The sequence below is a fragment of the Thalia democratica genome, chromosome 1, assembly GCF_965202585.1.
Source record: "Thalia democratica chromosome 1, ktThaDemo2.hap1.1, whole genome shotgun sequence".
In the NCBI taxonomy this organism is placed as follows: Eukaryota; Metazoa; Chordata; class Thaliacea; order Salpida; family Salpidae; genus Thalia; species Thalia democratica.
In genome coordinates this window covers 95,348,366-95,363,136 of record NC_139165.1, presented here as the reverse complement: position 1 = coordinate 95,363,136, position 14,771 = coordinate 95,348,366, and the positions used below count along the sequence as shown (strand labels likewise).

The following is a 14,771-nucleotide window of genomic DNA, read 5'->3' as shown; positions in this document are numbered from 1 at the left end:
CAAGCCAATTCTAATCAGCCAGCTGTTTCAAACCAAACGGCTACTTTGAACAATGGGAATAATTTGGTACCACAACAAATGAAAACGTATACATTCCTGCCGATAGCTGAAGGTTTGTAGTTAAATTTGTAAACATCTGCTTATTAATATTTAAAAATTTTAAACTTTGCAACCTTTTTGCTAACATATTATTTTTCTTGTCTAAGTTCTAGTTCCTTAACTTTAAATTAATTTGTTAATTTAGTTTTACAATAAAATTCTTTTGCATTGAAATAATTTATTTTTATTTTAAACATACATGGAAGAGAGGTTATAAAGTTAGTTCTAATAAGTTTATTGTATGACTTCTAATCAATGTGTAGCAAACTTTAATTTTTTTATAAAGTACGTAAATTTAATTTATATTAATTTATCTCGATCACATTGGATTCGCAACGAAATGAAAACAAAAATATTGGAAACTGCAGCAATATATAGTAAGCAATATATACTAAGACTTTTTTATTAAAAACTCTACTTATAATTAAACAAAAACAAAGTATTTCATTTTGCTTAAAAAGTAATATTTTTATTAAATTTCAACATTATATCAGCTATAAATATTACATTATATTGTATTCTTTTTTAAATTTAACAATAGAAAGTAAATAATAAATTCAAACAATCAATCATTTTCAGCTCCAAATTTCAAGAATTTTGGTTGCAAACTTATTTCAACAAGCGACCAAGAAAACGAAAGAATAGAACCCAGCAAGCTATTATACCTCCCCCTAAACAAGTTTGTTTAAAACATAAGTGTTAAGTTATATCTAAAGTGTAGTTATATAATTTAGGAACTGTTTACGTGCTGAAGTTTGTATATAACCTTTTTTTTAGTAACTTAAAGTAATTAATTAAGTTTATTATGCTATTACGTCCGTACTGTAGTGTTTTAAGTACTTTAAACTAATGTATTATACAAATAGTATTCTTATTTTTACTTAACCATAGTTTTAACTGTCTTTAGTTGCCATTGTAGTATCAATAACTATTATGAATATAAACAACCGGTTTTATAATTTTGTTTGTTCCTTTTTTCTCAAACTTGAAAAAAGAGTTGATGTCGTCGACTACATTTTTTATTAAGATTAACTTACTACTCATAATTCGATTATTTACAGTTGAACATTGCCTATTACTCAAGCAAAAAATATTATGCAAACTTTAGTCAGCCTTATACATAACATACGTTAATACATGATGTTATACATACCGCATTACATATTATTTTTTGTATTAAAACCTACGTTATTTACAGCAAGTGTACATATTCGACTTAAATGACGTGCTTATACCGGACACTTGCATCGAGTTATGAGGAACTGAAAGATATCAAAATGCTGTTGGAATGGTCCGTTGACATGATAGATCACATCGGACACAACTTCTTCTTCAAGGAAGATCTCGAAGTTTGTTTTAAATTTTAAGTATTTGAATTGTTTTTAATGTTAGTTTGTTAACTTAAAACTATTTTGTTGTTTGTATATCGCTATTGCACCGTCAAAAACTTTATTGCACGCACCGTTTTCAGATTTTATAGTGTAATGAAAAGAGATTTCAACTAGTTTTAATGAAATATCCTAAATTCATATAAGCTTTATATTCTTATTCAAGAACATAATTGTAAATCATATATAATAAATAATTTGTGACAGCTACTATGCATATTTATACCAATTATAAACTGCATTGTAATGTTATACTGAATAAAAATTTTTAGTTAGCTTTCAAAACGAGACTGTAAACTGTAAAAACAAATTCCCATTTAGTTTGCGTATCAATTTAAATCCTGTAACATGAATACATTCCGTTGCATATAAACTATTCCAAGTGTCTTCAAGTGTAAGAAAAGATAATTTAAAATGGCATTTTTGTACTGGCATCTAAGTACAGTTCAACTTAATTTAATTTAATGTAATTATGTTGTGTAAATTTTATTTAAATGTAATACTATTAAAAATGATTTTTTACTTTTTTTGAACTTTTAGGAGTTAGGCAAAAAAACTATTTAATAAAAACAAGTGCTATAATTGCTATAAATGCTATAAAGCGTTAGTAAATAAACATTAGCTTCATATTCTTTTTACTATACATATATTTGAATAATTACTGCAATTCTATTAAATATCAATTATGAGACTCAATTATGTTTAAACACTGTAAATATAGGTCTAAGTATACTAAACTGTCGAAATAATTTAGAGTTGTAAAAATGTTCGATACGATTAAAGTTTATAGATTTTACAAGTTAGTTAAAAAAAAATATTTGAATAAAAAACTATTCAATTAGAACTATGGCCAGTGCAATGTAGAAGATGTAGCCGAAGACGACAACTTGAACCAAGACCTGTACAATTACGACTTCACCAAAGATGGATTTTACGATATTGCTCTTTATGCCCCTGGAACGAATCCCTCCCATAACTCAATTGGTTTTCTGCAAAGGCTTGCTTACAGGTTGGCAGGATTTTTTGAAATAAAAAATATAAAAAGTTATTGTTTCATATTTAATTTTCAGCAAACTTTATTCAACCATTAATAGGTGAATTTCGAAAAAAAAAACTTCTGAGCTTTTATGAATATCGTTTATTAAATATTTCATGTACCGCATGATCCGTGACACCTACCAGAAGTTCCAAAGCTGGCAAGGAGAACGGAACGAGGTGGGAGACGCTAAGGAGAAATGTGCAAGAAACAAGGAACGAATGATGACCGGACCAGCGAAGATGTGGTTGGACGTGTCCACCGCCGTTCTCGATACTATATCTAACAAGTTTGATTTGCTTCTTACTAACTAAAACCAATCATAAACTATTTATTTTTATAATAGTTTTTTTACTTAAACATTTTGCTTATAAGCTTTACTTTTATTAGGACTCTTACTGATTTTTTTTTCTAATTATATATGTTTGGTCTAACAAGTAATTTAAGTTTGGAATAAAGTTATAACTTATTGATTAGATCAGACACCAAGATAGTGATATGCACGAACAGCGAATTGGTGGAGGTGGCGTCCGAGCACGTGGTGTTCGGTCTGGATCGGTACGTGGACATTGCAGATGTGTACAGCTCTCACAAGGTAGGCAAGAGCTCGCTGTACGCCCGTATCAAGAAAGAGTACGGGGACATGAACTCGTATGTGGTTATTGGAACTGTGGACAGCAAAGAACACGCTGAACAGGTAACATTTTCAAATTATTTTCCTATTAATTTCGAAATTTTAAGTAATTGTCAAAAAAAATTTTTAAGTTTGTTCAATATTACTGTGGTTGTGACAGACTAAAAGTAAAGGTATTCAAATTTTGATTTGATAAATTTTTGGGTATCTAAAAAAACTCTTTATATCATTTTAATGTATAAAATAGATATTATTACTTAGATGACACCTAACTCAAGCTAAAGTAAAACGATATTAGAAAAAAATATAACTTATTAGTTTAATATGTAAACCAAAAAAGTGTTGTACGTTAATATTTTAATAGTTTACAACGTTTTAATTCAGAAGTCTTATCAAAACTACAACAGTTTGAAATATTAACACTTACTTTTTACAGAGCATCAAAACTTTCGTTCCAATACGCGAGATGGGAGACTTGAAGTTATTCAAAAGTTTTTTAGAAAACAACATTTACTAGGTTATTTGCCTCTCGATTATTTGCTTTTAGTACATGATATTTCTTGTTCATTTTAACTAATAAATTTAAAACGTTCCACTTAGATGCTGCTCTACGTTTTATGATTTAAACCTCCGCATAAAATTTTTGCGTTTTTTAATTTAAAAAAATTCGTTGATCTAATATTTTCATTATGATTAGCATATTTTATGTTTTATTTATAAAGGTATTAGTTTTTTTAATTGATATTTTTTGTAGTTTTAAAAACTGTCTTTATTACTTTAAAGTTTACGTCAATTAGGCTGATAAAGAACAAAACAAATTAATTTGCAACGTAGTACTTTTTAATTTCTTGGGATTTTATTCCCAAAGAAACTTACATAAATAGATAATAACTAATTAAAAAATTAAGAAAATAAAATAACAATTATTTCTGAAGTTTAAAAAGAAAATCAAACAGTATTGTATACTAGTTGTAGCACTTGCATACTATTTAGAGATTTATTCTATAATATTGTCTCGATAAAAGATGCCGTTGTGATGATAATTGTTACCAATCTAAATTGCTAGGGGGTAATTAAATGGGGATAGATATTTTTAGATAAGATAAATACATCTAAGATGCTTAAAAGTCAACAAAAGTTTATTTACAAATATAAAATAGTCACACGACACACTAACAAAACAACAGGTGAACACAAGTAACAAGAAGTATCTTAAACTAAAGAAAACAAAGCAATTCAGACTTAAACTTAAACATTTTATAATACAACATTTCGAGCTTTACCAAACAGAAATAACACTGCTACTGCTACTGCTACTGCAAGTAATTCCGTTTTATAAGCACTGAAATAAATGTAACTCCTTTAAGTAAACATTATTGTTTATTGTTTTAGAAAATTGTTTTAAGAGTTATAAAAATTGTTTTGGAAAAGCTTGTTTTGAAAATAATGAAAAATGTTTTGGAAAAGCTTTTATTGTTACAAAAAATTCCATATTTATTCACAAGCTTTAAAATACTAAAATGAAATGTTAGTTTCATTACATTACTTATTTATTATTTTTTAAACTAGTATTAAAAGCCTGGTTTTAAATAATTTAAATCCTTGAAATTCTACTTAACTTTAAACTTTTTTAACAGTATCAAAAGTCCGGTTTAAAAAAAGTAAGAAAAAGAAACTGTATTTCTTTTTGTCTCAAAAATTACATATTTTACAAAAATTTTGATAAAACACAGCAAGGTAACAATGATAGTCATTTAGTTGGCTTCTGGCTTGTTGTCCTCGAAGTCCTTGTCCTTGGGCTTGTTGTCCTCGGGCTTGTCGTCCTTGGGCTTGTAGTCCTCGGGGTTGTGTCCTTGGGCTTGTTGTCCTCTGGTGGTTAACAGAGGCTTGTGAAACATCAATTGGATCATTGACAACGTCTTGGTTCATTTAGGAAACATTTACTTTCTGTCTTCTAGCTGGTTTGTTGAATCAGCAAAACAAAACATCGATTGGCTTTGGAAACAATGACAGCAGGAATTTTGATCGTGACGTCATAGAATAAACACAAAATCTTCATTAAATATTTTGTCTATTGTCATATTTACAAACAAAAAAACTTTTAAAGTTTCATGCAGCAGCAAGGTGTCAGGTGTGCTTAAAGCTGTGGTTATCAAACGACAATTTGCTTCAAACAACGTTAAAAAGATACAAACGCAACAATTTATTTAACAAGCGACGACTGCTAAATTTAAGGGAAGTTTATTTCTGATTTCTTCAAAGGGAAAATTTTAACACAACTTTATACTTGAACTTGAAACGAGTAATAAAATGTGGCAAACGATAAGCCATTTAACGACTAAGAAAGATGAAAACTCATTCAAACATATTTTTAAACTTCAGAAATATTCTAATTTGATACAAATACAATCTATACTTTAATACAATCAATCAGCAGATCAAAACAATAAACTAGTAGTAGTAAACACATAGGAAAACTAGTTTTATCAGCTAAAACTCCGACGTTATTAAGAACAACTATTCTGCTGTTGTAATTCTAAATTTTATTGCGGTTCTTACTTTACATTTCTATGCTTAGAAAAATATAATAACTGCGCTCTCTTGGCAACTTATAAAATGCAATTTTGCACTAAAATACTGCGTCCCCTGACGACTTATGTAAATTGCAACATCTTCAAAAGAACGTTGTGCACTAGAGTAAAAAGACTGTGCTTTTTATAATCAAAAAACTGCGCCCCCATGCGACTTATGTTAGTTTCAACATATATTGTGCACTTAGAAGAAGAAATATTATGCTTGTTAGCAAATAAACTGTGCATTTAAGCACTAAAAAAGCATATATAAAACTATACATAGAAATAACCGCAAAAATTGTATCGTACTTCCAGCAAAAAATCCTTGACATCAAGCTTCACTTTTAACAAAACTAAATAAACCACTACCACACACTTGTACTATAATTGTAGACTTGCTGTTTCAAAGTAGAAAGTTATTCACACAATTTTTCTTACTATCATCATAGTGAAATGTCGCAAAGTAAAGTATTATCGCAAATTATACTGTCAAAATTTGAAACTCGTTAAAAAGTTGTTTAGTAATAAACTAAAGCTTTTTTTTTTGCTGCGTTTTTTAATTGATAAGGCACCTAATTCCTAAATATCAGAAGATTCCTAAAAAACAGGCCACACATCGTTTCCAATGTCTCGATACAAATATGTTATCTTGGGGGGGGGGTAATATGGATTATTAAAGTAGATTAGTACAACAATCAAAACAACACTTATATTTTATTTACATAAACTAAACAACACAAAGATACAATTACATCACTCTATACGAGAATTAAAGTTAAACACACAAGAAAACATTAGTTCTTAAATCTAACGTGTTTAAAATGCATCTTAACTTAAAGCACACTTGCCGAATGCTCTGCCGAGATTGCTACTGCTACTACAAGTAAAATTTCGTTTTATAAGCACTGAAATAAATGTAACTCCTTTAAGTAAACAATGTTGTTTATTGTTTTAGAAAATTGTACTAAAATGTTGCATTCTTAAGTTAAAGCCGTGGTAGGGAAAAGCGGGCAAAGTTCGTTCGTCAATAACCTGCGGCCCACGAGGTACTTTCAGCTCAAAACATACTTTTTTAAATACATTTATATTGTTGATAAAAATTTCAATTAGGCTTTTAATTTAATGATTACACATTACTAGTTCTCTGTTTTCGCATATTCTATCAAAATCTTGGTTTAAAATAATATTATTTTGTTAGCTATATTTAAATAAAACTAGTTGTTACAAAAAAATTGAAGTAACTGCGGCGCGGATGTCGCCTTCTTGTCAGCAACTTCAAAGGTCAGCAACTAGTAAAAAGCAAAAAGTAAATAGGTAGTTTACTGGTAAAATAAAAACTTGAGTATACTTATACTATAACATATTAAGGTACGTTTTTTTAATGTCTGTAAAGTAGGTCCTTATAAAACTTTATTTAGGATTCCAACCGTAGACTATTTGAATTAGATAAATTTCGAAACATGTTAAAGCTTTTACAAATTTTTGTTCTTTTTTTCGAAAGACTTATAAAGTTCAAAATTAAATATAAACTTTTATAAATAATGATACCTTATAGTTCTATTGGTAAACTTCTAAGCTTGTTAAAATCCAATTTAATACCAGGCTTCGTTTTTAATTTGATTATGTTGTAACCTTAATCTAAATAAATCTACGTTTTAGGATTAATTATATACACTTATAACTGATAAACTAATCTTAGGTACAAATAAGGAATAAAAAAAGGTATTAAGCTATAGTTAAACGTGATTAAATTATTATGGAGCTATCACAAAAAATTTATTATGTGTTAGCTATTATTTCGTGTTGATTTAATAAAAGTTACATCTAAGATACTTATTAAAAAGAAGAGAAGTTTTTGTCAACACATGTTTAAAATCCTAAACAATGTATCAAGGACAAATTTCATGTATTTTATGATTATACCAGTATTAAGCTCACCCAATTATGCATTTTTTATTAAAATTTGAATACTTAATGTCAAAATTCTTTTGTTCATGTTTTTACGCAGCACTGAATTCAGATTCACATAACTACCATTGTCTAAAAGTTATTTACTGTTTTGAATTTATTTGACAAGGTCAGCTAACGCTCACCGAAGCCAGGTAATAAACCGAAGCAGTGCATAAACATTTGTCTTATTATATCTAATATTTTAGAAATTTTAAGTGGTTTTAATGTTGATCAGTTTTAATAAACTTAAGAAAAAATTAGCTAATCAGAAGTTTTTTACTTAAAGTTTAACGTATGTAAGTTTTATAAAGACTTTGTGTTTCAGATCAAGTTTGTTAATAAAACTCTTTAAGAGTAAATATATTAATTTTTAAAAACATTAATGCAGAAATTTTGTGATAAAAAAGGTTTTTTGTTTATCATACCTTTCATCCATTTTTTGATAAATTAAAACCACTGGTACATACTGTACAACTACTTTAAAAGTAGTTTTTACTAAATTTAAATCAAAAAAGTTTATATTTTACACATTTATACTTTTTTCTTATTAGTATTAATTACTTTAACTTTAAATAAGTAGCTGTTTAAAGTTTCAGTTTTTTAAACAAAACTACAGTTTACCAATATAAAATGGCTACCCTTAACTTTGCACTATACTAAACTTAAAATATCTATTCTTGTGCACTAATCCATAAACTCATTAAGTTCACAATTCTAAATATATATATTTTTTATCGAACGACGAAAAACGCTTAAAAAGTTTAGTCCGAGGATCTAGTGCACAAAAAAAACTTTTGGTTATCGAGTCATATACCAGAACAGTTTAACGCCATGTCCAAAACAGGCATACTTCGATTATACACACCAAAATCGTTAGTACTAATATCATTTATAATTATAAAACTTAATAGTTAATTTTTACCGGATTTAAATTAAGTTAATATAAATATTAAAAAGTTCAATATTGTAAGTAAGTGTGTTATTTTATGTAACTTTTTCTAAAAATCTTATTTTTTTATTTATAGTCTTTTTTCATTAAGCATTTTTTACTTATACTTGACCTAAATTTTTCAATTCCAGGTTAACAGGCAAAATGACTGCCCCGACTACAATAGCAACGTTTTAACTTCTGCTTAAAAGTTGTTAATTTAATCAGAAAGTAATGTACGACATTTTCAAAAATACAGGTTTTACTTTTGGCTCACTTATGTGACTTATGTAGGCTATACGAAATGTAAGTTGATAATTTTTCTCTTGAAGCAAGTCAATCTTCTTTTAATGATTTTTTGTATTTTTAATTATAACTCTACTTAATGACTCCTTTTTTCTGTTTTTTATGGTATACGATTCGACAACCAAAGAGTCATTTCATACTCTAGTCCTGAGTTCTTTTCTTGATGTGACGGAAATCCCCCAATATTTGCTGAGTCAGCATAAAATAAATGAAAAGGTTTTATGTTTTAATTAGTTTTAATATGTTTTTTGTAAGGTGGGTTAGGGTTAAGGGTATAAATAAAAAACTAAAAATATTTTCGGTATGGTTGGTTAGGGTTATGGGTATAAATATTTAAAAAAATTATTGATGATTCAGCAAATATTAGGGGAAACACCTTTGCTTTAAAATCGGACCCCCAGGTCCTTTGACGAAACTTTTTAAGGGCCGTTGTTTTTGTTCTATAAGCAATTATAATTCTAACAGTTAGTTTTTCCAGACCAATTATTTAACTATTTACTTTAAAAACTTTTTTTTTAATTTAAATAGGTACCGGCCTTCGGACAAAATGGTCCTGGCCCGCGAGTAGATGATCCAGCCCGCTAAGCTTTTTCAAAATTTATATGAAATGCGGCCAGCCAATGTAAATATTTCAAAGTTTGTACAAAACTTTGTTAGAATTACTTTCATAAAACAAAAATGAAAGACTTTGACCTTGAAATCGTTTTTAAAATTGCCTTTTTATTTTTCTGATGATAAAGACATTCTTTTGTTAAAGTATCTTTTTCCGTTTCGATTCAGTTGATGTATTTCTTTCTCAAATTATCGAAAAACAATTGATTGCTGAACAAACTTTGATGATCTTACCTATCATAATGACTTTCATAAAAAATTACATGTAAAAATTGCTGTCTTTTCCAGATGTGTAATGGGTTGTTTTTATATTGTTTAGAAAAAAAAACATTGACAATTAATTTAAGTCAAACTGTTCAACATGAAATTATAGTAAAATAAATCAAGTTGAGACTACAATTTGCACTCTTTTCTCTTACTGATTTTTTTATTAATGACTTTCTGATTAATTATATGGTTGAGTTTAGTGATGACCAATTGATGACAATAGTTTCACTTGATAATGAGTTTGGTCGTTGTTTTGCAAACTTTCAATAGAAGAACTTTATATTGTATCATCATAGTTGACTTTTGACACCGAAGATGTACCTAGTAATATACAGTTAGAACTGTTAAACTTCAATGTGACACTACACTAAAAGAAAATATCAAAACTTAAAATTTCGACAGATTTTATGCCCTACCTAATTAGTCAAAGTTTGTTAGTTTAGGAAAGATGACATAAAGATACTTATTCTGTTTGGGTCTACATACATTTGCGAACAAACATTCTCAACCATGTATATAAACAAAAGTAAGTTGCGTTTAAATCTTACTGATAAAAATATGCAGGCATTACTGAGATTATCTATTTCGAATATACTTCCAGATTTTAAACAACTTGTTAAAAAAATTGATGATTTACAAATGTCTCATTGACTTCTTTTTAGTGTAATTATTCTTGCTAAATTCTTTAACTTTATATTTGAAGTAAAATATGACAGTTTTATATGGTTTTCGTTTATTAATATCTTAATTAGTGTAATTGATCTTAATCAAAAGTCTATTAAGTTAATATGTTTACCATTGTTTAATAATATAATTTTTAAAGTACAGAACTGAGTTAAGTTTCATAATTTGATCATTACTGTTTGATATTTTGAAAGTAAAAGTAGAAAATTTTTAGCCAAAGTAATTTTTTATCTAGGATTAAATATGTTGATATAAAAATTTAAATAAAACATATAATTTTCCTTGCTTTTAGTAGATTTTTTGATAAACTTTACGTAATATTGAACGACCCAAAGTTTTTCAACTTCTAAAGATGACCATGAAACTAGTTGTTTTGTTCGAGACTTCATACATTTGAAAACATACATTTCCAACCATAAACATTAACAAGTATAAGTTAATTTTAAACCTAATCAATTTTTTAGTACACTTGCAGATTTTCCCAAACCGTAATGCAAATAGATTTAAACAACTGTAATATATGATTAACTTTAAGTGCTTCATCGAGATCTTTGAATTTTATTTTTCCGCTTTTTATGGTAAAACTGTTTATTATACCAGAACTATTTTTTGTTTTGTTTCTTTTGTACGTGCAAAAAGATGTAATGAATCTTTTTAAGTTTGTTTAAATTAAAAGGCAGTGGTTAATAATTGATATGTTAGTTCAGATCTGAATTATACTATTAATTAAAACTCCAGCCAAGAATTCCCAAAATTAGCTATTTTCGAATAGTTAATAATTAATTAATGTTATAGCTTGAAATATTAGGCTCGAGTAAATTTTAGTAATTAAATTATTGCTTTATAAGACTAGCTAGTATTAATTCGTTCAGGAGTTAAAAAAATATAGAATTACAAAAATTTAATAAAAATACAAAATTTCATACTTGAGAATCTTGGTAATTAATATATTGATTCAAAATTATGAAATACGAGATCAATTAACATCCAGCCGGATCCAAATCTTTTTCAAAATAGCTTCCAATCGGATCCGGATCTTTGTCTAAAATTAGTATTTGGACGAATCAGGATAGTATTTTCAAATCAGGATCCGGATCTAAAATAGGATCCAGCTGAATCCAGTAGATCACTTACTCGAAATGCTCCGGCTCGCTAAGGACTAATGTTTTTTGGATCCGGTGCATCAACAATTTACGCTGCCCACCCCTAGTTTATACTAATTAAAACTTAAATTAATTAGATTTTTAATTTACACAACTGTTTTTAAAAAAACTTGTACATATTTAAACTAAGGGTTTGAAACTCATGGACTTCTAAAAACTTTGGAAAACATTGTATAATAAATTCAAAATTAAAACAAAAAACTGTTTATCAATTAAAAAAAGAACTGTTTTGAGAATCTAGGGAAAACTGTTTTATTTAAGTAAATAAGTGTTAAACATTATATAGAAAACATTATATTTACTATTAAGTGCTAAAACAAAGTGTAAAAATTTTTTTCAGCAGTATAACGTTAAATTAGTATTTTCTTGAGTTTATGAATATGAAAATGATTAAAAAAATATAATTATTACTAAAGGAGAGTCTTTAACGATAGTTTAAATAAAACAACAGCTATAAAAACTTTAAAAAATCAACTAATTTACTAACACAAGTTTACAAATTTTTGACTTTATTGGTTGATACAATTATGCACATTTCTAGGCTACTGTGTATATTGTTACTATATAACCAGTGCTAATTATTAATAAATTAAACTTTATCTAAATAAATTTTATTAACCTATTTCATTAGGGTTTTATCTGTTGTATATTTGAGTTTATAGTCAGTGACCAGCAAGAAGGTGCAAAAAGTAAGTCAAAAGAGACATTTTTTAAATACTACCATTTCCTTTTCTGAGTTTTCTATTTGATTTTAGTCTTTATAAAAGTTTATGAATATATAAAAACTTTCACTGTTGTAAGCTCTTGGGTATAAACCATACTACTTGAAATGGAGTTATCTATTTTGAAAAATTAAAAAAACCCTTAAATCAAACAATTATATAAACTTAAATCAAAAAACTAAATTATACAGGAATCTTTTTTCTTATAACCTTTGAGAGTGTGTGTATTTTAATCATGTTGTATTGTTTTAGTTCAATAAAACTATATTTTTCATGTTAGAAAAACTAAAAACTTACTGCTCCCTATATTTTGCTTTTTTACATTAAATTAGATAATTTGTAAAATTTAAATATGGTTTTCAGTGTTGTTAAGGATTTGGCAATGTTTCATAAGCAACCAACTGCATAAAATTAATATATAAAATACTTTGCAGAGCACCTTATTTTCGTTAAAAAATATCAAATGGGTTTCAGAAGTGAACAAATTAAGTATACACATGATTAAAATCTGTTGCACTGACCAGAAAATTTAGCAAAGCTTTTTTGTTCGTATTGGTAACTCACACAATTAGACAGCACAGAAAATAATTGTCTTCCTAGCTTTAAGCATGTTAGAGCAGAACACTTTTGAACACTCTTCTCTATATCATAATCTAATAAGTTAAAGAAGGGGTTGTATTTTGTTAAGTTAATTTTATTTTGTAGAATTTTACTCCAATCTTAAGTTTCTTAACACAGTTGTTTAAATTTAAGCTTATTTTTTTGAACAACTAAAGTTTGTAATTTTATTGGTTTCGTGTAAAAGCAGCAAACTAAAAGAGCAAAAAGACTACTTCATTTGAATCTTATGTTCTCTTAGAAGATATATGAAGTTTTATTTTTGTAGAGTAAATAATTCCAACCTCCTTGTGTGCAATGCAAGTGCATTTTATTTTGTTAGCTGTCAAATTGAACAAAATAGCTCAAAACTGACTTCTAAAAATGTCAAATCGTTGAGGAATATTGAATTTTTATAAAAAGGACCTACGAAAATATACAAACAAAAATGGCTTAATTAAAAAACAAGTTGATTTATTCTAAGTTAGTTAGTTTATGTAACACTACAATAGAGGCTTTCCACACAATAAGTCTACTCAGGATAACTAAAGATAGTTTAAATTTGAGGATAAATCAGATAGATTATTTTTAAGTTTTATTTATTTCCTAAAGATTTATAAAATTAACTTGTATTTTTTGCAGTAAAGTTTTAAAAAAGAGTTTTTTGGTTGTTTGTATAAGGATACTTTGTTGAAACTGTCTTTTCTTATTCATTTAAAGTAGACTGCAACAGCATACAGTAATTACAAGGTAATAATTAGATTAGGTAGGATTTGATTATGATTATTACCAATAATTTGATTACACCAACATCCATTCCTAAATAGTGTCCTTTTAGAGTAGAACAACAAATTATTCAAAAATTAGTTAAATAATACCAATATTTGTAGAATTAAAATACATATACCACTAGTAATAAAAGTATGCTTTACACCATTCATGAAAACAAAATAAACACCATTCCAAATGAGAATAAGCTACACACCATTTAAATATTTATTAGTTTTAGTGAATCTTGAGTACTTTTTTTTTAAAAGTTAAAGCTTAAAAAAATTTTTTGAAAACATTTGATATTTTCATTCCTGTCTACTAAAAAGGTTCCTGTTTAATCAGCTGTAATTTTTTTTTAATATTTTGTATGTTTTGAATTTTTTTCTGCTATAACTTTAAAGAACTAGGGGAAGTTGCACTGTTTGACAATAAAAATCACTTTTCCTCACCATTCTCTTGGCAAATGGAAAAATAATAGAACACTTCTTCACTGCAGTCCCGTTTAGTTGAACATCGAATAATATAAAATCAGTCAACCAGAACGCAAGTTGATCTGAATCAGGTTCACATTTTTAAGGTGTAGCATTTAAACCAGCAACAGTGTTATTGCAGTGATATTCTAGTCAAAACCTTTTAAATTCAGTTCTACAACTAAACTTATTTGTTAATTTATTATTTTTTGTATAGTTATTTTTAAAAATATTGTTTATTAGTTATAATTTACTTTCTGATTATGGATTCAAGTAGTTATTTTAACTTTAATTATACAGTCTTTAAGTATATTTCCTAAAATTTAATGTTGTGTAAAAGTTTTGACCACTTCTAAAGTATTTTAAAAATTTTTATTTGTTAGTGTTTGCACTTTTTTTAATACAACATATCTTTCTTCATGTTATGTCTACATAAGCTATCATATAGTATTGAATATCATTTAGTTAATTCAATGTTATAATTTACTTTTTATGGTTTATAGCAGGGGCGTGTATAGTATATTTTTAAAGGAGGTTCACAATTTCTTTTGACCTTAATTTGCCGCTTAAG

The 14,771-nt window shown here is 27.1% G+C and overlaps 1 protein-coding gene across 1 annotated transcript; it reads left to right on the top strand.

Moving 5' to 3' along the window:
* The first annotated feature begins 2,639 nt into the window (after positions 1–2,639).
* LOC145841605 (protein phosphatase EYA3-like) lies at positions 2,640–3,674 on the top strand. Its single transcript, XM_082948963.1, has 3 exons — positions 2,640–2,812; positions 3,001–3,220; positions 3,594–3,674. Exons 1-3 carry the CDS (start codon positions 2,640–2,642, stop codon positions 3,672–3,674), a joined length of 474 nt encoding a protein of 157 aa, XP_082805089.1.
* The last annotated feature ends 11,097 nt before the right edge of the window (positions 3,675–14,771 follow it).